Source organism: Limulus polyphemus, unplaced genomic scaffold (genome assembly GCF_000517525.1).
Source record: "Limulus polyphemus unplaced genomic scaffold, Limulus_polyphemus-2.1.2 Scaffold5961, whole genome shotgun sequence".
Taxonomy (NCBI): Eukaryota; Metazoa; Arthropoda; class Merostomata; order Xiphosura; family Limulidae; genus Limulus; species Limulus polyphemus.
The window spans coordinates 25,766-51,011 of record NW_013671571.1 but is presented as its reverse complement, the minus strand read 5'-3'; the positions used below and the strand labels follow the sequence as shown (position 1 = coordinate 51,011).

Genomic DNA, 25,246 nt, shown 5'->3' with positions numbered 1-25,246 from the left:
TGTTTTTATATAGCAATCAACGATTTACTACACCTGTAAAAATTAAATATAAAATAGTAAGAATAGTTGAAGAAAACATCAAGGAAATAATAAAACAACACATCATGTGTGTGTTTGTTATAGCAAAGAATAGTTGAAAAAAAATCAAGGAAATAATAAAACAACACATCATGTGTGTGTTTGTTATAGCAAAGAACAGTTGAAGAAAACATCAGGGAAATAATAAAACAACACATCATGTGTGTGTTTGTTATAGCAAAGAATAGTTGAAGAAAACATCAAGGAAATAATAAAACAACACATCATGTGTGTGTTTGTTATAGCAAAGAATAGTTGACGAAAACATCAAGGAAATAATAAAACAACACATCATGTGTGTGTTTGTTATAGCAAAGAATAGTTGAAGAAAACATCAGGGAAATAATAAAACAACACATCATGTGTGTGTTTGTTATAGCAAAGAATAGTTGAAGAAAACATCAGGGAAATAATAAAACAACACATCATGTGTGTGTTTGTTATAGCAAAGTCACATCGGGTTATCTTCTGTTTCCACCAAGGGGAATCGAACCCGTGATTTTAGCACCACTGTCCCACCGGGGGGACAACACAATATTGTATGTAGCAGTTAGTGTAAAAACGCAGCAAATGGAATTAGCTGTAAGAAATCTTGATATCAGAGAAACTAGTTCTGACACAGAAGACAGTGTACGACTGAAGACTAGTTTATCCAATATCAAGACTTCTGATAGTTTGTTCCATTTTCTCTAACAAAAACGATACTACTAAATCACATACTAGAAGATTGTGTCTTGATAAAGTCTTCAGAATGACACCACCCCTATTCTCTTCTTTAATTATCAATAACACTTATGACCTACTATAATTCACTGCTCACAGAAACTTTACAGGAAAAACAAAAGTATTTACTTGAACAGTTTTAATGTTTTTAACAAATAATTCAAAGTAAGCAATTATGGGTATGATATTAAATTGGCAAAAAGGTAAGATCAAACCCACGAAAATATAAAAATAAAGTTGTTTTTAATTCATGTTAAAACAGGAATTCTAATAAAGACGACAACAAAGACTCACCTGTAACATTAACTCTCTACCAAGCCTGTCTTCTAACATGCGAACAACAAGGTGGGCCTTTTTCTGTAAAATCTTGTTATATTTTGGTGAGGTTGTGTGGAGATGCTTTGTGGGAAAGTAGAAACTGTTTTCCCTGTTCTGATTGGATGACATTGAGGAAGATGTGTAAGCACTACAGTCAAGCACTAATCCACCATTTGTTTGTTCATATTCAATAACTTCTTGAAGGTCCTGAAAACATGAACAAAAATCTTCACACAGAATTTAAAGTAAACACAGTTTGTTCCTATATAATAAATAACATCTTGAAGATACTGAAAACATGAACAAAAATCTTCACACAGAATTTAAAGTAAACACAGTTTGTTCCTATACAATAACTTCTTAAAGGTTAGGAAACAAATAACCTCTGATACAACAATTAGGATAGATATAAAAGTATAAAAATATCTGGTGTGTGTGATGTAAAATACTGTTTTTTATTCTAATGTAAGACTGTTTCAGATTTGACATCAAAATACAATATTTTGTGATTTTGACATTTTTCTTGAAGTACTAATATTACTATAATTCATGCATTAAAGTAATAATACACTATTAACATAACCACAGAAGAATTTTTTCCTATAATAATTCTGTTAGATCCTCTTCAGTCTCAAAAATTTCCTGTGGGTATATTTATTATTCTCTTAATAATTAAATTATTATAATATAACTAATTTGTACATTGGCAGCAGTTTTTTTTTTAAATTAAAGTTACAATTCATTTATCTCTAACTGTTCACAAAACTTCTATTAACTGATTTAGTTCACCTTTTAATTTATTTTATGTGTACAAAATCATGTAAAACTTCAAACATTTAAAGCTGGGGCTTAAAGTTTACACACCTTGTACAGCCAATAACGATATTCATTATTTCCAAAGGCTTTTTTATAGTACTGATTTGATAAGTAAGCAGAGATCCCCTTCGGCAACCACACATCAGACCTGAGAAAAGAAGAAAAAAAAAAAAAGAATGATCATGAGCAAGTGGAAAGTTAAATTAAGTTAACTAGGAGTTGATTTAATAAGCTTTTGTTAACTAAGAGCAGATACACACACTTAAATTAAATTTAGATTTACTATTTAATCAACAGTAGATTTATTAATACACTTCAATAACTTAAGGGCAGATTTAAGACACTTAAAGTAAGAATAGCCATGAACACATTTAACATAAGAATAGTTTTAACAGTCTTGAACAGAGTAAGAGCAGACTTATTAATATATTTGAATAAAACAAGAACAGATTTAACTAAATGTGCACGGGGTTGGTCCACTGGACCAGCCCCATACTCGAGAAGGAATTCTACTACAATTCCAAATTTACTATGTGTACCTACATGAAATTTGGCAAGCTTTTAATAAAGTGTACAAGTCTGTTGTAAACAAAAAAATTCCAATGTGTTACAAAATTACTTGTACTCAAGATATGTCTGCGAATTGATGTTAATCTGACTCAGACTCTGACAAGTCTGAGTGCAAGGTGATATTCATATGAAAAATAAAATTATTTTTGTCCACATATTACATTTCCATAACATCTAGTTTGTAGTTAAGCAGAAAGCTACACAAAGGGCTATATGTGCTCTGCCCACCAGGGGTATCGAAACTCGGTTTCTAGCATTGCAAGTCCACAGACATACCACTGTGCCACTGGGGAGCCATAACATCTAGAACCTACATAATGCACGTATTGTTTTTTCAGTAATGCTGTATAATGTATGTGGTATTTACTCTCTTCTACGTTGAAATATAGGAATGCACACAGGGTTAACATACATTACATAAGGGCAGACATAACACATTTAACAGAATAGTTTTAACACTGCTGAACAGAGTAAGTACAGATTTTATATAAAAAAAATAATGCAAATTTGTGATACAACATTAACAAACATGGTAAATGTAAAAAGTAACACATAAACATGAGTAGTTTTATTAATAGTTACCACGAGTACATGCTGATAAAACATCCAAAAAATTGATCGGCAACAGCCTGCGCCATCACCCGACGAGAGATGTATGTTTGGTCAATGATGTGACGAGAGTGAAGAAGATTGGTGCTAGACGGAAAACAAACAGATATACGATCTATAAAGGTCTTGTTTATTCTAATACACCAACACTCTACAAAGAATAACACCTAAAATTTGTAACATAAGAAGTAGAAAATCAAAATATACTGATGTGAGTAGTCACCACATATACATGTTCCAGTTTTTATTTTAATTTCAAAAATGTTTAAAAACGAGTGAGGTCTAGAATTTAGAAATATTGAAGTACAATTATCTAAGCTCTACATATTTTCATTTGTATTAATCCTTCGTAGACAAATATATCAACAGTATATGGCACTAGAAACCATAAGATGCTTTAATAGTAAAACCGTTCTAGGGTTAATACATTTGTTTGTTTGTTATGGATTTCGCGCAAAGCTACACGAGGGCTATCTGCGCTAGCCTTCCCTAATTTAGCAGTGTAAGACTAGAGGGAAGGCAGCTAATCATCACCACCAACTCTTGGGCTACTCTTTTACCAACGAATAGTGAGATTGACCGTCCCAATATAATGCCCCATGGCTGAAAGGGCGAGCATGTTTGGTGTGATGAGAAGGCTAATAAGTAAAATCCATTGTGGAAAGTTTCAAACATCTCAAATTCCATATACATACCTGTTTGTAAAAGCATTTAGTCACAAATATTATAATTACATGTAATTAACTGAAAATATTTATTGAGAAATTTTAGGTTTCTGTTGTTTTACATATAGTTGCCATTTGCACAGCAGGAAGAGTTGTGACATCAACATATCCAACACTGTAGAAAATACTTACAAATGGCCAGTTGGATAAGCAAGAATTTCAAATCTTCATTATGAAGTCCAACACATAAGCTGTTAATTACAAGATTTGCCATCCATAAAAATCAGTTACAAGGATCATTTTCACAACCCATTCCACTTAAAAATAACAAAAAAAGATCAGAGAAGTAAACATAAGTTTAAATAAACTTACTCTAGAATAGTCATTGTAGCATATGGAGCAGAATCGACATAGGTTTCATCAACAAATACTTGCTTGTAGCAAGAATACGGGTAACAACTGGATAACAGTTCTTCAAAAAATTCAAATGCCTAAAAACAAATCAAAACATTTGATCGAATAAAGAAAAGTGCAAATAAAATGAAACTAGAATATATCACTGGCTAAAAATAAACTAAAAGTATTTTCATTCTAGATTTTTGATATAAAGCTAGGTCTTCAGTAGGCTTGACTTACTAGTGACGTAAGGAACTCTAGTACGGGAAGTATTAAATCTCCAGGGAGTCAAGAAAAACTTCACGTCCATAGGACCAAGACTACAAAAACCAACTTGCCTCATCCTGCTAAACATAGACCAAAATGTAGATACCACTTTTAGGATTTTTCTTTTATTTAACATATAACACAATAACACTGGCAGCTCAGTTTTGTCAGGAATGGTGTTACGTGTTTTTAACATTTTGTTACTAGGATTTTACAGCACACCATACAGATTACCCCATGCATGAACTTATGAAATCATAGTTTACACTAGTGTTGCTTTGAGCATTAGAACACATAGCAAGTGTATATATAAAACAGTTCAAAGTCTTTATTAAGTTAAACCTTCTTTTAGAGCAGGTAGTCAAACTTTACTGGGCTCTTACCGCAGACTAAACCAATGAAATAACATTGTTATACTTGTTACTCTGGGTGTGACCAATTAAAGAAATATGTAAACTTGGGTATATAGTTTTGGTTTGACGTTTTAGAGATATGTATTTTTAAACGTTTCTGTCTGAGTAGTCGTTATACTTCTGCTGTTCAAAATGTTCATGAACTTGTGTTTTTCTAGAATTAGAATGAACGATGTTAAAAAAAAATTTCCAATATGAAAAGAATTGAGGTAAAACATGTTCCATTGATGAGTCTTGCTATCCTACATACTGGTTGATACGAGTTCCACACGAGCTATAAATTACAGAAGTAACACATGTTCCACTGATAAGTCTTGCTGTCCCACATACTGGTTGATACGAGTTCCACACGAGCTATAAATTATAGAACTAACACGTGTTCCATTGATAAGTCTTGCTGTCCCACACACTGGTTGATACGAGTTCCACTACGTAGCTATAAATTACAGAAGTAACACGTGTTCCACTGATAAGTCTTGCTATCCTACATACTGGTTGATACGAGTTCCACACGAGCTATAAATTACAGAAGTAACACGTGTTCCACTGATAAGTCTTGCTATCCTACATACTGGTTGATACGAGTTCCACACGAGCTATAAATTACAGAAGTAACACGTGTTCCACTGATAAGTCTTGCTGTCCCACATACTGGTTGATACGAGTTCCACACGAGCTATAAATTACAGAAGTAACACGTGTTCCACTGATGAGTCTTGCTATCCTACATACTGGTTGATACGAGTTCCACACGAGCTACAAATTATAGAAGTAACACATGTTCCACTGATAAGTCTTGCTGTCCCACATACTGGATGATACAAGTTCCACACCCCCTGGAGCTATTCAGTTAATACTTGAAATAAACATGTAAGGCACATTGGTTCTTAATGTTTTAAACTTGTAAACTAACATTTTTAGGATACATCATGTAATTTAAACTGACTTATCTGCATAATTTGCTCAGGAAATGACACAAAAATAAATAAACTTCTCCAATAGTTTTAAATATATAAATTACCAGGTAGGAAACTCCAAATGCTATTATATTATTAACATTCACACAGATTTTCCAAACATTAGTTGATGTAATGTGTGAATCATAAATTACTGGCCTTAAAATAAAATCCTCATGAAATGCCACAGTGATCCTGAAAAATATTCAGTATCTAAGAGACTGTTTATTGTTATATGTAAATTAAAATATCATCCAAGCTAGTTTTCTGAATTAATCACCCTTAAAAAGTGTTTACAACCAGTGATATGTTTAAAATACCATTTTTAAAAGATTAAGCACATAATGACTCATAACTTTTAACTCCTCTTATCAGTTTAATCATAAATAAAATCTTTACCTCATGTAAAAAACTTGTGGTGTTTGTAAGGATTCCTTTCAAATGGGGTAAGCAGAAATGTGTTACCTCATGCATGTGTTGGTCCACAACAATCTCAAATGGACTGTAACAAAAACAATAACAAACTGTTGATTCACAACAATCACAAATGGACTGTAACAAAAACAAAATTAAACTGTTGATTCACAACAATCACAAATGGACTGTAACAAAAACAATAACAAACTGTTGATTCACAACAATCACAAATGGACTGTAACAAAAACAATAACAAACTGTTGATTCACAACAATCACAAATGGACTGTAACATATATATGCTCTATCGTATAAACCTTACTAATATTAAAACAATTTTCTGTTTTTAACAAAAAAAGCTTTACCGATCAATGAATTCCTACTTAACATACTAACCCTACTGCAAGAGCAATGTTAGGTGCACATGTTGGTGTGGATAAATAGTAGTGAAACGTTTTCCTCTTCATGTCAGATGTGTAGACTGTCTCCAGAAGATCTCCAGATGATACAGCAACCATGCAAGCATCTACTGTACACTCTATGTTCCATGTGCATGGTTCAGAATAAGAGTCAATGCAAGGAAACCAAAGCCTAAAATGAAACCATTCAACTTATTAATTATGTAAATGGGTTAGAGTTGGTGCTGTTGTCATTGTTTTATTGCAGAGCTACACAAAGGAATCACAGCACACTGTCCATCACAACGAATTGAACACCAGATTTTCGTGTTGTAAGTCCATAAGGTTACTGCTAACCCAACAGGGGACAAGAGGAATCAACCATCCAACTTTTAACTTTATGTTTTGTATGTAATATTTTTGGTGTAAAACATTACTTGTCTTTAAACAAAGTACAGATTTCACCTTCGACAGTTCATAACATGTTACCAAAGCTCTGAACTTTTGATAGCACTAATTCACACAATTTACTGATGATGTCACTATAACTACTAGTTTATATTTCATTGAAAATCAATATAAAACAGTAATCTTGTTTTTATATTATTTATGTAAACATACTTGATGTTACAAGGGATACTCGTATAGCTACATACAGTAATCTTGTTTTTATATTATTTATGTAAACGTACATGATACTACATGGGATACTTGTATAACTACATACAGTAATCTTGTTTTTATATCATTTATGTAAACGTACATGATACTACATGGGATACTTGTATAGCTACATACAGTAATCTTGTTTTTATATTATTTATGTAAACATACTTGATGTTACAAGGGATACTCGTATAGCTACATACAGTAATCTTGTTTTTATATTATTTATGTAAACGACCATGATGCTACAAGGGATACTCGTATAGCTACATACAGTAATCTTGTTTTTATATAATTTATGTAAATGTACATGATGCTACATGGGATACTTGTATAGCTACATACAGTAATCTTGTTTTTATATTATTTATATAAACGTACTTGATGTTACAAGGGATACTCGTATAGCTACATACAGTAATCTTGTTTTTATATTATTTATGTAAACGTACATGATACTACATACAGTAATCTTGTTTTTATATTATTTATGTAAACGACCATGATACTACATGGGATACTCGTATAGCTACATACAGTAATCTTGTTTTTATATTATTTATATAAACGTACATGATGCTACATAGGATACTCGTATAACTACATATAGTAATCTTGTTTTTATATTATTTATATAAACGTACATGATGCTACATGGGATACTCGTATAGCTACATACAGTAATCTTGTTTTTATATTATTTATGTAAACGTACATGATGCTACATGGGATACTCGTATAGCTACATACAGTAATCTTGTTTTATATTATTTATATAAACGTACATGATGCTACATGGGATACTCGTATAACTACATACAGTAATCTTGTTTTTATTTTATTCATGTAAACGTACATGATGCTACATGGGATACTTGTATAGCTACATACAGTAAGTTGTATTGTAAGAGCACCCTTTGCTGCCAATTAAACTACAGTTGAGTTAAGTAAACCAAGTCTTTATTTGGTTTTGCTTGAGTTTACTTACTGATGATAAGTATTTGTTTATAAGTTACAGCTTTTACAGTAAGAAAGAATATTTCTTTTAGAGGTAAGACATTTCTATTGCTGACGTGATTACTCTCACGTTTACCAATGTTCAAAGCATCGTACCAATTCAAAAAAATATGTTCCTCCTTTGTGTAAATTGTAAAATAATATCTTTATTTAATAGTCAACATTACAAGCAGGTTAACAGTCAGACTTTTAAACATAAAATTGTTGATTAATTAAACATACCTAATAATAAATATACAACAAAACAAAATAACACTAACAGCTCAATTTGAAAATAAACTTGGACATTTAACTATGAAAAAAAAAAGTTATAAAAGTGTTATTAGCAGTCACATCTTTTTTTAAACAAAACTGTTGATTAATTACACATGATCATTGTATAAAGCTTCAGCAAAATAAATAAATGATATTAAAAAGAATTATAAATAACAAAACAAAACTAAGTAGCTACACCAATTTAGTTAGAAAATGAATATGGATTTCCTTCTTATGTCTTGCAAACTAGGAATTCAGTAAATCAATGCAGCAGCTAAATGTGTCCCTCTGTGATTCACCATCCAATATCCAGGAGTTGCTACTTATAATGTTATGTTGGAGTGTGTTTTTATTTTTTTGAGACAACTTGAGCATTATACAAATCAAAAGATTATATTTTCCATATGAGTGACATTTAATGTGTGATTACTGCTGTCAAACAGTTTTTGTTAACAAGAGGAATATAAAATGACCCTGCTCAAATACCACCTGACAAACCTTCAGATGTTTAGAACTATCTATGAAATAAACCTTCGAACACATCTCTAGTTTTAACTAACTAACCAGTTTGTTTGAAAATCAACACAAATGTATAAATATATAATTAATAGTTGCTTCTTAAGACATTATTCACTTTGTTAAAGTAATTCAACTTTGCTGGTTCCACAAACACATTTTTAAACAAAGACTTACCTCGAAGAAGTTTCATAACCGTATGTAAACATGTGAGCTCCTCTCTGTAAGAAAAAGTTTAAACTTTAAGCTCCTGTCTTACATGTATGTTAAAGTTTTTACTGTAAGCTGCTGTCTTACATGTATGTTAAAGTTTTTACTGTAAGCTGTTGTCTTACAAGTATGTTAAAGTTTTTACTGTAAGCTGTTGTCTTACAAGTATGTTAAAGTTTTTACTGTAAGCTGCTGTCTTACAAGTATGTTAAAGTCTTTACTGTAAGCTGCTGTCTACAATGTATGTTAAAGTTTTTACCGTAAGCTGCTGACTTACAAGTATGTTAAAGTTTTACTGTAAGCTGCTGTCTTACATGTATGTTAAAGTATCTAAGTATGAACTTCTCAGGCAGAGTTTAGTAGAGTTGTCTAATGTTGGGTAAGTAAGCATCTAGACATCCAGTAGTTTAGTTAGAGTTGTCTAATGTTGGGTAAGTAAGCATCTAGACATCCAGTAGTTTAGTAGAGTTGTCTAATGTTGGGTAGGTAAGCATCTAGACATCCAGTAGTTTAGTAGAGTTGTCTAATGTGGGGTAAGTAAGCATCTAGACATCCAGTAGTTTAGTAGAGTTGTCTAATGTTGGGTAGGTAAGCATCTAGACATCCAGTAGTTTAGTAGAGTTGTCTAATGTGGGGTAAGTAAGCATCTAGACATCCAGTAGTTTAGTAGAGTTGTCTAATGTTGGGTAAGTAAGCAGCTAGACATACAGTAGTTTAGTTACCTCATAGTAAAAACCACAATTTAAAAACATTTCTAACTTCTTGAAAGGTGGTTTTTAAGGTCTTGTAAGGAAATTAAATATTTCTTTTATCATTATTTTGTGTGTGATAGAAATTTCTTTTAATAACAAAACGGGATAACTCAATAAAATGAGTTGCTTATACTGAATTATGTATAATCAAGTCAATGAAATGTCTTAAATTTACACAACAATGTTTCATACCTCAGCTAACGTGCCTTCTGTGTTAGGCACAACAAAATGGACTCCACCTTGTGGTCTTTCTATTGAAAACTCTACATTCACCCTAAGCACCTTTCCTTCTGCATGAAATTAAATAAATTTAGTTTAAAATATTATATTTCAATACAAGTTTTTAATGCTGAAACTTTACAGAACCTATATGAACTTTAAACTTTACTAATTTCTAAAGGGAGATTAAGATTCACAACCTAAAAATACTTTGTTCAGTGAGTAAAATGTTAATTAGCATGATTATTCTGTATTGTATATCTTTCAACGGTAATTACTGTGTATTATAAATCATGCAATTCCTTAACAATATTCATGTACTGACTATAATATACTAAAGAATTACTCAAATTTTATAGCATCATGCTTCAAATAACACAAAAATGTTTATAAACATTAAACAAGATTAACATTGAGAACTCACTTTATTAAAATATTTTGGTTATGTCATAAAACTTATATAAATGAACTTTATCAAACTTAACTATCAAAATATACAAAACTTCAAGGAAAATAATTTGAAATATATTAATTACTTTTATAAGTTTTCCTTCAATTTGAATACATAGTCACACTCATATTTCAACAAAGTGTACTTAAATCAACCAGGTAACCACAAAACTATAGCAATAAACTTACCATTAACTAAATGAGAAGCTTCAGAAGGAATGCGAATGTTAAGTTCTCCATTGCCATTGTCAGAATCAACAGAATTAACAGCAGCCAGGTGACAGGAAGAGAAGAAATCTAAATTTCGTCTGTGATTGATGAAAAACAGAAATTTAATAGAATAATAAGTTTGTAATGTTTGTTTGTTATGAATTTTGCGCAAAGCTACACGAGGGTTATCTGCACTAGCCGTCCCTAATTTAGCAGTGTAAGACTAGAGGGAAGGCAGCTAGTCATCACCACCCACTGCCAACTCTTGGGCTACTATTTTACAAACGAATAGTGCGACTGACCGTCACATTATAATGCCACCACGGCTGAAAGGACGAGCATTTTTGGTGTGACGGGGATTCAAACCCGCGACCCGCAGATTGCGAGTTGAGCGCCCTAACCACCTGGCCATGCCGGGCCAAAATTTGTAATGAAGGATTGGTCTGTGATTGATGAAAAACAGAAACTTGATAAAATAATAACTTTGTAATGAAGGATTGGTCTTGTGCTATGTTAATAATCTCAGCATTTATCTTAAAATTTGAACACTTAATTAGTTAAACACAAGGGATAAATAGTATCATTTCTGACAAGATAAATTTTAGGAATTAACATTTATTTCATTATAATCAATTATTTTATAGAGGGCTATCGTTTCCACGTAAAATAATTCCTACTCACTGTTTGGCTTCTCCTTGACAGATATCTAAAGTTGGATCATTGTACACGAATTCAGCTTCGAAACTGTCTCCAATCAGCACACGATAAATACGTACACTAAAGTTAAGAAATCTCGGATACTTGAACGATTGTGTCAACTCTGACGTAAAAAATCACACACTGAACAGAAAATAGGAATGAATTAATTCCTGTAGTTGGTCTTCCATCATGAGTGATGCTCAAATCTGCATAGTTTTCACTTATTATAGATGATTTACTACTCAACCAATCAGCACTTTTCTGAAACAACTATGCTTGACATTTCTATTTTATTTTTTTTTCTATATTTTGTTTACTTTGTAGTTATTGGTTTAGCTGCTAAACTGACCTGACATTTTCTCTTTTTGTTCATGATTTTCATGGTGTTTTTATATTAGGGTTGAGTTTCAATATGCTAGAGTTTTGTATTGGGATACAATTTCTTGTATTATAATTGTTGATTTTTTTTTTCACCTTTACTTTAGTTTTAATTTATGGGCATCATTTTAAGTAGTAAACTTACCTATGTTTTTTTTTTGCCTGTTTCTTTACAATTTCTTTGTTTTTAAGAGTCAGACCTCAAACTCAGCTTCTGAAGGTGCTGGTTGCTAGTTGTTGTTTTTTTTACCCACTAGCAAATTCTTCTCCAACAGTAACTATGACATAATTAATTATTTTGTATAATAAATATGTATTTAGTATGTACGTATCCTATTTTTTTATGTATAAATCTTCTGTTTTCTTTTCAAATACTTTCGAATATTAAAACTCATTTCAGTTACATGTAGCAGTTGTATTTCAGTTGTCTTACAAAACATAAAAGATGCTCAGTTTGGGTGGAAACTGACGTATCATAGCTATGAGCACCTAGACTGACAAAGCCTACAGTACTGATGGCAAGTTTATACTGAAAAAGTATCTTATTATTATTGGTTATGATTTAAATGCCAAAAGCTGGTGAAGCATTAGAAGTCCATATACACAACATTTGTGTTAATCATGGACAAATTAAGAGGAATGAGGAAACAGAACATCTACAGTCTATTATATTATTAACTCCAATGAATAACCACAAGGAAAGTATTTATTACCAGACTGCCAGCAAAACTGCACTGCAGAGGCCAGATGGTGTGTATATCAGCTGTATTTCTTACCATACTGCCAGCAAAACTTCACTACAGAGGCCAGATGGTGTGTGTATCAGCTGTATTTCTTACCATACTGCCAGCAAAACTGCACTGCGGAGAACAGATGGTGTGTGTATCAGCTCAAATGTGGATCACAAACTGGCACAGCATGAACTACTGAAACACTCTTGTTAATCAAACTATTATAACTTTATGTTCACAGAATCTTGCAATATAAATGACTGAAATGCATGTATCATGGGTGCATTAATACTAGAAAGTTAGAACATGTGAATCTTCCTTCAGAAATGTGTACTAGCAATCTTTATCTAGTGCATTCTAAGTTTTACTAGCCAAACTAGAACACTAACCAGTAACTTACTAACATTAATTTGGAGCCTTGAAGGTGGCATACTAATATGGCTTGCTAAGGAAACTAATATGGCAGTCCCAAACTCTGCACGGACTAATTACCAACACGATTTTTGCTTGGCTGATATTTTATTCAGTGTAACAAAGAGTTTGATTTTGGTTTGACCACAATTACAGAAGTATAGACATGTAAATGACTAAGATCTCAATGATGTCGTTTCTTTTCACTCCCATAACAAAGTTACTGGAACATGTTCATGGACTAATGTTTCTCATTTTGGGGACCATCAAATGATAACCTGTATGCCAAAATTGAAAAAAATGCATGCTTCACTGATCACAGTTTTACCAAACTTACCTGATCATCAACATGTCATCACTATCATTCACTAAATTAATAAAATTGACATGAAAGATAATGAATTTACACATTCCAGTCATGTTAAAATTCATAATTTTTTGTTGTTTTTGGTAGTAAAAGTGAAAAAAAATGTTTTATTTTTTCTTTAAACTTTAAGCATTTATTTCTATAGAGTGTCATTAAATTCTACCCCCCCCTCTCCTCCCACTGACTACTTAATAATACAACATGACATCAATAGGTCACACAAACTATGATTTCAGCTCTACTCAAATATTAGTGAGGTTTTTATGAATAATGCATTTAACAATTAATCTTTTACATATGAGCTCATCATCACGACAGATTCTCCTACAACATACTTAATGGAGTACAGCATTCAAGAAGTTAGCAATGACCATATCACAGCTAATCCTTACCACCATTTTGTTTTTTGTACAAGCACGAGATTTTAAGGTGCATCTCATGTTCCTAAATTGTGTGACTAATAAGCACTTGTGTAAACCAATTACTAAATGTACAAAACATATGAAAATTCTAACTTAAAGGACATGATCATAACAGCAAAATTTGGAATGAAAAATCTGGATCATTGCACTAAAATGGGAAGGGTTGGTATCTCTGTATTAATAATATAAATCACTAAAATATTCAAGAAGGAATTTTAAGGATTCGTAATGAAACACGTTATGCATCTAAAAAACACTGATTGACCACTTAGAACTTAAGATCAGTATAATACTTACTTACAAATTGTTTTTTTCTTCACAAGCTAGAAATTGAAATATTCACCATAAACAATAAAAAAGGATATGACACTGTTTACAGTTGAGTTTAATTCTCCGTAGGATATTTTGCTGGGGTATGATATGGAGTTCCACAAAACCCTATGAAATTTGAAAAAAGATTATCAAGAAACATTATTTGTTTTACATAAAATAAATATTAAAAAAAAAACTGAATATCTGTTCTATAAAATTTTGTTGAAGCTCTGAGAATTAACTTTCAAATTTTACAATATACTAATTATATTAGTTGTATCTATATAAACCTATCTCATTACATGTTGTCTGAAATTTCTGGCTACAAAAAATGTCAACAACTAAGATGAATGCTGATATCATGGTTATACATCTGTTATAACTGCTAGTATTCAAAGCTTTGAAATCTAGTCAAGTAATTTGCTTGGTATTAAAAATTGCAAGTAAATTTAATGTCTATTAAAATGTTTGTTTCTAATGCTCTATTTAGTGATCTTGTCTCATCCATATTGAAATATTTCAATAAATTTATAAAACATATGCACTGGTATCCTAAATTTTAGAAAATTTAGATTTAAAATATTTAGATCAAATTAAAATTTAAAGAAACTTACAATAAGTGCTTGTCGTTGAAAATTGATGTTTGTAATGCATAACACTTGATGGGATTTGCATGAAAAAAAGAAATGAAATAGTTAGAGATCGAGTGAGATGAAAGTATTCAAAACTGAGCACATTCTTCATTCCTGTTGGTTCACTTTGCTGGAAAATAATGCATTTTAATTAGTATTACCATCAGGTATGCTAAAGAAAATTACTTTATAAATAAAATTATGTTGAAATAACCTCAAAATCATTTCCAGGTGTTTATATTTCTTAATAAATAATATGAGAAACTGACTTTATACACTGTAGACCCTTCATCTGTTTGCTTGTTTGGATATTTGTGCAAAGTTACAAAAGATCTGTGCTAGCATCAGTAATTTTGAAATTATAAACTATGAGGAAGGCATTCAGTCAACAACACCCACTACCAATTCTTGGGTTAATGTTGTCTTACTGAATAACAGGATTTGATAGTCACTCTTGTAGTGCACCCATAGTACCAAAGTGTAGAGAGAGTGGTATTTTGCAGCAACAGGACATGAACAATGAACCCTTATACTCACAGTATGGACATGTTAACGACTAGGCCTTGACTAACCCTGTAGCCTTTGAAACACAATTCAATTGTTTTCTGATGCTAAACCAAGGTTAATTGTATTAATCAACAAATTAGTGTTTTTTAAAACATTTTACACTCATACAAATGACTTAGTACATTATACTCACCACATCTTGACAGTTCATATTACCTTGTTCCATGACCACACCTATCTAATGACCACACATCTTGACAATATTCTTTCATTTCAAAAGGTGCCATTCTAAGTCTGTCCTGTCCAAAACACATCACTATTCCCTGGTGCCTTTTTATAATTCATCTAATGTATGAGGATGAGTTTCCAAGCTGCTGTTTCCACAGCCCAATTGCACAGAAATCTATAGGTACTGTACCTAAAAACTTGATCTATGTGTTTTTGTATGGAATAGCATGAATATCCATTTCACTTTCCAACTGCCTGAAGTATGCAATGGTTAAGTGAGAGGTATGACTCGAACACTAAACTTGGTGAATCCATACCATGTTGCCCTCATTTATAGATGGATTTGCTAGTACAAATAAATGTTTCCTACATTTCCATACAAATAGATTGATGTTTGCTAGTGTAACGTACTTTTGATGTAGTGAAAAGGAAATATATTACTTATCTTTAAAAGTTAACTGACCTAAGGTGTTTCATGTGTTGATACTACTATTAAACATTAAAAATTCATGTTTTTTCTTTTTAATTCCTCAAGATTTTCACTATCAAGTTCAAAATGACCCGTGTAGTTATTTTAGAAATAAGTAAAATGTATTACCAGTGTATCAGAAGTTTACATTGTTTACAGGGGGTAAAGTTCCAAGTACGGAGCACAAAATGTTCCCTGTACATATGACAAATAATGTTTGTTTGTTGTGAGGTGCAAAGTTACATACTGGGCTATCTGTGATGTGCCCATCAAGGGTATTGAAACCAATATTTAGTGTCATAAGCCCTCAGACTTACAGCTGAGCCACTATTGTACATATTAACCCATTAACTGCAGCAGGAGCAGCTCAGTTGTCGTTTTCTGACTCAACAAATAAAACTGAGTTGCCAACAATCACAATAAAATGGTAATTTTCGTCATTCGCATATAGTTATATATGTGCAACTGACGGATATTTCCGCCATTCGCAGCTGAGCCATAGAACTTCAGTGATGGAAATATCCATCAACCGCAGTTAATGGGTTAAATTATGAATCCACTTGCAAATTTTTTGTGTAAATGTAATTTTTTGCTTGATTGTTTTGTGAATTTCAGTGTAGTAGTAGTTTTTGTAAATATTTTTACACCAATTACTTTCTTTATATTTGTTTTTCCCACACATTTAAGCAGTATCATTGAACATACACAACCAAAAGTGTACTACTTTCCAAAAAAATAACAGATAATCAAAACAATACTACATTCAATGACTACAAGACATTTTGTGATAAACCGAGGGGCCAATTTTGACAAAATATACATCACAGAATATTGAAAAATGACAACAGACAGTGCATTCTTCATATTCATCTTACACTGACAAATGACACTGACAAAGTCAGATAAAAACGTGCTAACCTTTAACCAATGACGTACCATTACATGGTAGTACTATCAAATTAATCAATAACGAATTACTCTGATAATCGTTTAGACACCTGTATCTAACGTTATATTATAACTAATCGTTATAGTCCTACAGGCTACACAGCTCAAATCGCAGAGCCACTGCTGGAATGAATTAGGCCTAACAATGTAATATAAGTATACTATTATCAATGAGTAATATCTTATTCGTCCTTTGTTAATTCATTTTCTAATCAACGTTCACTCAAAGTTAAATACGGTAAGACTGTTAGTGTTAAGCCTACTTTATTTACTAAGTGTTAACTTAAAATAACACTCATTTAATTTAAATTCTGAATAAACAAATACTTATAATTTGAAAGGTCTGGGGGAATCCGATATCTTCTCTACTTTCTTCATATTTTGTGCAAGCATTGATTAACTAGGGTTCTAACTTCAGTAACATTATGAACCATTAATCGGTATATTAATAATACTGCCTAGCCATAAATAACAGCTATGTGTTCAGCCATCTTTATTCTCAGTTTTATTTGTCATTACTAGAGGGAAAGTTAAGCGGGAAAACTCTGAAAAATAATTATTTTAATTAAAAACATTATATTCTTGTAAAGTTTGATAATTTGTTTTTATAAATGCTGTTATTTTTAATATTTTAATACGATGATAGAATTTATTCCTTAAAATTTGATTCACATCCTCTTTTTTTAAGACGTGTATTTTTGCTATATGCCATATTATTAAATTTAGTAATTGTTTATTACTTCCTATGTAATTGTGTTTATAGTAAACATTTATACCAATTCTCCAAATGAAGATACCGGAGGAATGGATCTTGAATTTACTATTTATATATTCACATTTATATAGAAAATACCAGGCGTAGAAACGAAACACATGGAAATTTCTACAGAATAAAATAATGCAAAGCACAGTGAAGTTTACTTTGAAAGGAAAGGGCTGTTAATCTTCTGTTTTGATACATAGATAACCCTTAATATTTCAGGCAGTTCTTAGTATAATTTCGTGTTACCATAGTCGAGAGTATATATATAGCTACTTTAGGAATTTCTACTAAATTTATCATAACATAAGTGGGGGATTTAGAATTTTTCAAGCTTTGAAACATTTTTTTAAACATAAAACATCAGATCAGGAAATTTTGTATCAAGAACGTTTATATTAGCTAAAGTGGGTCCTAACAAAGAGCTTATTGTCGCGCCATCTATTTGTTTGTCATCTTTTTGAAGGCCATATAAAATGCTAGATCGTGATCCTGTTGAATAAAACGCACGTGTTTCGTCAACAGATACATATCCGTGCTCCAGCAGTCAAGAAACAAGTGAAGGTCTCCTCCCTTCATTTTATTTCCACATCTCCTCACAGCTTCGCCTAATGTCTTGTGGCAATCTAACTAGCTAGAATAATATCAAAATTCTTTTCACTCATGATGTAATTCTTAAAGTTAGACGCCACTTAATTTCAAATCACGATGCGGGGTGAAGAGAAACAGAATTTTCTTACCGCCTCTGATTATATTTTAACCTAAATTTCCACCATATTTTGGATAGACTGTTGGATACAACATGTCGTAAATATTGTCTGATAGCACATTTTTTCGTTTTATATCTCTCTAAGCTCTCTGTGTTGCTTCTTCACGCTGACGAATAAAGGATCTATGTTCAGTATTTTAAATCTAGTATTGTCATCTAGAATGCCACTCATTTTTAGATAGTTAGTTTTGTTTAGAACAACAATAGAATATAATTTTATTTTCAACAACATCTTCTATGAACTAATAGATGGCGCGGTAATAGGATCTCCGCAGTGACACTCTTTTAACTGAAGCATTCTTCTGTCATTATGAGCACATACGAGAGTTTCTACTTATCATTCAATTTTATTTTTTGTTTTGTTTTATATAGAATATACTGTAGCTGTAACATACCATACATAAGATGATAATTTATTTAAATAATTTCAGAATAATTCGATTAAAAGATGAAAATTAAGATGAACTGACATGGTTAATTTCAATACAAAGAAATGTGTTTCTTTCTTTCTTTGTTATTAAGCACAAAGCTTATACAATGGACTATCTATGCTCTGTTCACCACAGATAACAAAACCCGAATTTTAGCGTTGTAAGCTGTAAGCCAATACAAAGGATAAAGTGGGCAAAGTGACATTTAGAAAACGAAAAAATTTGTTTTTCTTTTTCCAACTGCTGAACTAAAGAGTTTAACTATTTATTCTCAAAGATGACACCACATTAAGTGTCCTTTACTTCTTCTTTTTCAGTCTAATTATATATTTCTAACTTCAAAGGATATGATTGTTTTCCAAGTTACTAAATTCTCAAGCGGCCAGGTGGTTAGGGCGATCGACTCACAATCTGCGGGTTTGAATTCCTGTCTCTCTGACCAGTAGTTAAATATTAGGGATGATAGCAGATAGCCTTAATAACTTTGCCTTCAATGCAAATGTTGTTTTAGACGCCAAATTAATGTATAAAATTTGCTTAGGAAGAAATAGCCAAATAAAAGTGACTCTTTGTTCTCTGAATTTTTGTTGTTGTTGTACAGATAACAAATATTATGATTTATATATATTCATATTTTTCTTTTCCATTTGATAAAAATATGTAAGTGACCATCTGAAGGATAATTTGAATATGTGTATGGTGTTTTTAGTTGTCATTTGTTCATCACAGTGAACTTACACATATTTTTACAAGATCTGAAGAATGTGTATAATTTACACTATTATTTTAGGCCTAGCATGGCCTGGTGGTTAGGGCGCTCGACCCACATTCTGAGGCAATCCCGCTATTTTTGGTAAAAAAGTAGCCAGAGAGTTGGCGGTGGGTGGGGTCGACTAGCTGCCTTTCCTCTTTTTTATCATTTCTAAATTAGGGACGGCTAGCGCAGATAGCACTTACGTAGCTTTGCGCGAAATTCAAAATAAACAAAATCACTACTCTCCATTAAAATCATAGAAATAAAAAACAATGCCATTAAACTAAAACAAAGAAATGTTTACCACTTTTCGGGGTAATTCTAAAATTTAAAAGCTTATAAAAATTTTATTTGAAAAAACTTCATTTGCCAATAATGGATAATATTAGGAATTACTGAAAAAGAAAGGATGCCGGGAAGCTTTAATTTTATCACTACAAAAAAACGAAACTATTCTTAAAAGTTTAATAACTTTACAGTTATTGAAAATAAATATTTAACTGCAAATTGATTTCATAGGCCTGCGTAACCTCAAAGCTGAATTTTCTGGATGTATTTTCAAATCAAATTGAGACAATTGTAAATCATTTTTTATTCGTAAAACTACCAGGGTTTTTCTTTTTTTTGTTGTTGTTTTAGCTAAGCAGAAAGCTGCACAGTGAGCTATCTGTGCTGTGTCCACCACGGGTTTTTAGAGTTATAAGCCCAAAGACTCACCGCTGAGCCACTGGAGGGGGAAGCAAATACTGATTGGTTTCACCATATTGGATTAAAAATATTAAAATAATTTATGCTTCACACTGCTTGTCGGTACATGACTTTTCTGGTTACAGGACCCCTACTAACATATAAGTTACACATACAAATGTAAACAAAAATACCACCAAAAATACCCATAATTAATCCCACTAATTAGTACTAGATTTCCTTGTGTATTTTACATAGAAAATTAGTGATTTCACCATATTTGTTTTTTTTTTTCGTTTTTTGTTCTTTTTGTTAGTAGCTTTTACCCACGTTCTTATAAACTGCCTATAGCATTCTCTTAGCTTAGATTGTTCCTAAACAAACTGTAAAAGGGTTCCAAATAAAATTACCCTTACTAACGAGTCTTAAATTGTTGAATAATGGGTTTAGTCTCTCAAATGGATATAGCGATTACAAAAGTAAATTACTCAGTCACTTTATATTTTGCCCAAATACGTCCACACATACAAAAGGCACGCTAGAAAATATATTAAACTTTACAAGTTACAATGTGCTCCAGCCATACAAGATACAGAATTCAGAATGTGAGGTTTACAGATGTTCTAAATATATACATTGAATATATATAATATTTTCCGTCTAATGTGTAAGCTGTGTATGAGTTAATGTCAATATAACTTACAACAGAAATATACAATATTTTTTTTAAGTTTTTATATATATGTTTATTTACAACAAAGCTGTATACAGTTTAAAATACTTAATCATAAAATATAACACGTTTGTCAGTAGCTTTCAGTTAACGACTGGATATGGGCAGTGTAGTTAAGTTACTGATTAGTTCTGGTCAGTATGGTTCTACTGCAAACTGGATATGGCCAATAGGTTTTGCTTGCTGACTGGATGTGATCCGTAGGGCTCAACTGCTGACTGGACGTTGTCATTGAGGTTTAGTTGCTGACAAGGTGTGGTAAGTGGGATTCAGATGTTGACTGGGTGTAGTCAGTAGGGCTGACTTGTTTATTAAATCTATTAAGCTGAATGCTTTATTGTGATCTTGTAAACTTCAAACCATCTTCGTAATGCACAAAACAGAGAAATAATTGTTCATTTTATTCTCACTCATAAATGGGCCGGTGCATTTTTTTAGCCATTTTGCCAATGCAATATTTTTTCATATTATTGCGATGCTCTGTGTGTGAAACACGCGACGCTTATGAAACTCTGAAGCAGAAAACAAAAAACAACAACAACAAAAAAAAAAAACGCTAAGCGTATCTGTGTGTGTCTACATTTTAATACTTAGTTAGCTATTCAACCTTTTATTTTGTTTTATTTCGAAATCAAAACTACGCAGCTACTGAAGCCTCATACAGGAAGATGCAACTGATTTGGTTTTGTTTCTTCGGGCATGAAAAAGAGCATGTTCTAATCAGTAGAAATAATACTGTTCCAAGTTTCCTTCACGGGTGAATAAAACCAAAGACCATCAGTTTTTTACCTAATTACGTCGTTAAATGTGACTTAATGAGACAGCAGAATCTGAAACTCGTGGATTTCTCCTCATTTTTTGAGAGATGCTAAAGAAAAATATTTTTTAAGCATTTACCGAAGACTGAAGTTTGCCCCGAACTGAAAAGTAGTGGTAAAACCTTACCTCAATGAAACCTAATAGTGGGCATCAAAGGAAACCAGCAATGAACAATAAGAAATATATTATCTATTATTTTCTTTGTTCATTTTACTAAATTAGCGAGTGACAATAAGGTATTGTTCACTACAGGTTACTACTTATAACTATTTATTTTCTATTTTCTAGATATATAAAAATTCCGCAATTTCTTGTGGTGGTGCATTTAGTGATTTCGTTAATTAAAGGACATTGTTGAATCGCTTCTTCCATAAGCAAACTGCATCTCGTTAAATACGTTGTTATTATAGTTACAGTTAGTTAAATTCATATCTGTACAATCAGACGCAATCTGTCGACAGTCGAAAGGTACGTCGTATGAGGCAGTGATTTTTGGTATGCAAGTCTCTTGAGATGACGGAGGAGTACGACTGTTGAAAGAAAACGGCCACGTCTGCTAAAATAAAGGAAAAGAAACGTTATATGTAGATTTCAATCATAATCATAACCTTCAAGTTCAACAATAATTCAATGTTGTACTTCTCTCATCATCATTTTCATCTCTACCATCATTATTACAATCGTAAGTGTCGTCAACACATGATTATCATCGTCAAAATAATCTATATAGTAACTAAAAGATAATTTTTTAAAGTATTATTATCTCAAAAATTCTTCCAATCATCATTTGATATAAAGACCTGCATTCTTATTGTTAATGTTAACCCTAACAATATTACTATCATCAGTCATTTTCCTAACGTCATCAGGTCCATTATTTCTATCTGAGATTAAAACAACACAATACTCTGCCTAAACAATCTATCAAAGCATACAAAATCACTGAAATCAAACTATCGCAATCGCCAAAATGTGTTACTCGAGGTACAAATAAGATATTTTAAGAGTCTTTTTCATTTTTTACCAATTCATCCTCTCGTAAATAAAAAGGGCTAGCGGCATCAGCGAATTTTTTTAAAATGCGGCACGTGACCTGTTCGTGCAAGGAGTCAAATGATTCGTTCGCGTGGCATCCGACAGGTGTGGTTTAGTAGTTGCTTGACTGGCTCCAGCTGCTTGAGCGGAAAGCCTGCCATGGAAAGTGGTGTGATACAGCTGTTTTGGAGTATGTTACAGATGAAATCATAAGTCTTGGCTTAGGCAAACAAACATTAATCGAAAAGTAAGACATTGTGATATACTCTAAAAAGATAAACAGTACTTATTTGAGAGAAAAAAAAAATCCTTAGACCCATATTTGTTTATAAACGCTCGAGTTTTGAAGATCCACGGCATACGACAAACACGCTTGTAGTTTTATTAATAATTACAACAGCTATTTCTCTTCTGATTATTGATTTAGCAAAGAAAGGCACGAAAAATCGAAAGAGTCCGACATAAATTAATAAGAAGAAAACAGACTTAACTACCTAAATAAGTACTTGTTTCAGCTGGAAAAAGATCAAACACTCGAGAATTTTTGGATCATGTTTATTGACTGTTGCAACATCTCTTTGGAATGATAGCCAGCGCTATTGTATATCATTATGTAAGGAAGGCTCTTTCTATACTGACTCATATCTTACTCCTTACGTAAGGAAGGTTCTTTCTATACTGACTCAGATCTTACTCCTTACGTAAGGAAGGATCTTTCTATACTGACTCAGACCTTACTCCTTACGTAAGGAAGGATCTTTCTATACTGACTCAGACCTTACTCCTTACGTAAGGAAGGATCTTTCTATACTGACTCAGATCTTACTCCTTACGTAAGGAAGGATCTTTCTATACTGACTCAGACCTTACTCCTTACGTAAGGAAGGTTCTTTATATACTGACTCAGATCTTACTCATTATGTAAGGAAGGTTCTTTCTATACTGACTCAGATCTTACTCCTTACGTTAGGAAGTTTTTTATATATACTGACTCATATATTACTTATTATGTAAGGAAGGTTCTTTCTATACTGACTCAGATCTTACTCTTTACATTAGGAAGTTTTTTTTATATATACTGACTTATGTAATAAATGTTTTATTATACTGACCCAGAAAATTTTCGATGCTAAAAAGAGGACAATTATTAGGCTAAAAGTTCTAAATTAATTTTTTTATCTCAATTTCTATATATATTGTTTGAAAATTAAACAGATATTTAACAGATAAAGTATGTCACTGTATTATTAAGATGACTTTGAAGACGACTATTGAATGAAACGTTGCAGTATTTAAACAGACGTTTCACTGTACACGATATTACACGTGTTACAGAAACACCTGGTTATCGTAAATAATATGTTCACGTATATATTGTTGTATCCCCATCATTAAATGGCACTAGCGGGGTAGGCCATTCACTGTTATGTTATTGTAGCGCATGTATCACTTGTTGATTTTCAAGAAATACAAAGCAATTTACAAATAATATAACAATTTACAATTACACACAATAAATAAAAAGAAGCTTTAGTTAAAGTTTTGGCTCGGCGATTTTCACCTGGACAGTTAATGCTTTTTCAAAAATTTCTGTTTGATTTCTTCTGTAAATATTCATTAATACTCATGGTACTAAGATGTTGTTTTAAGGAACAAGGACGTTAAATGTAAAACAACAACAAAAGACAATGTTTCTCATTTCTGGGTCTGCTAAATTAGTACACTTATAGATACTTATTTGTATTTATGGAAAAGCTGCTGAGGCTTTCTGCCGCCGTCTCTGTTTTCAACGGCTGACCAGAAGAAAGACAGCCAGTAGCTGGTATCACTATCTACCATCCATGTGAAGGTATAGACTGTCACTCTTATAACGCACCCACAGTTTAAAGTAGAAGGGGATACTTTGTGGCATCTCACGGATTTGAGCCTGCTCTACAGCTCCGAAACACAGAGCTCTTCTACCCCCAGGACCAACCGCCCCCCTCCGAAAAATGTGTAACTGCTTCGCTTGCTTGACACATGTCTGCTTTTGGATGTTCAGATGTTCAAAAAAAAGTGTTATCCACACCGTTCGTTTCAATCTCACAACCCTGGTGGGGTGTGAAATCACATCTCAATGAAATGTGTTGGTTGTATATGTTTAAAAACTAAAAAAGAAAAGTGTTATCCACACCGTTCGTTTCAATCTCACATCCCTAGTGGAGTGTGAAATCACATCTCAGTGAAATGTGTTG

General features: G+C 32.1%; 2 protein-coding genes across 3 annotated transcripts in view; both read right to left on the bottom strand.

The window, feature by feature from the left end:
- Positions 1-27: 27 nt before the first annotated feature.
- On the bottom strand, positions 28-17,525 carry LOC106473194 (transcription initiation factor TFIID subunit 2-like). The gene is made up of 14 exons (XM_013933875.2): positions 17,356-17,525; positions 14,855-14,909; positions 14,294-14,366; positions 11,602-11,692; positions 10,900-11,018; positions 10,234-10,331; positions 9,257-9,300; positions 6,624-6,818; positions 6,211-6,313; positions 4,152-4,270; positions 3,088-3,201; positions 1,984-2,083; positions 1,096-1,326; positions 28-33 (listed from the first exon to the last, which is right to left on the bottom strand). The coding sequence occupies exons 1-14, from the start codon at positions 17,415-17,417 to the stop codon at positions 28-30; spliced, it is 1,410 nt and encodes a 469-aa protein (XP_013789329.2). The 5' UTR covers positions 17,418-17,525.
- A 4,132-nt stretch (positions 17,526-21,657) lies between these two features.
- The window catches only part of LOC111089346 (transcription factor 21-like), an 8,265-nt gene continuing 4,676 nt past the window's right edge, over positions 21,658-25,246 (bottom strand). Inside the window, exon 3 of one of the 2 annotated variants that reach the window (XM_022401681.1) lies at positions 21,658-22,533. In XM_022401681.1, coding sequence (XP_022257389.1) covers positions 22,315-22,533 — 219 coding nt within the window. In that variant the 3' untranslated portion in view covers positions 21,658-22,314. The remainder of the gene's footprint in view (positions 22,534-25,246) is intronic. The other variant, XM_022401682.1, reaches the window with a different exon arrangement.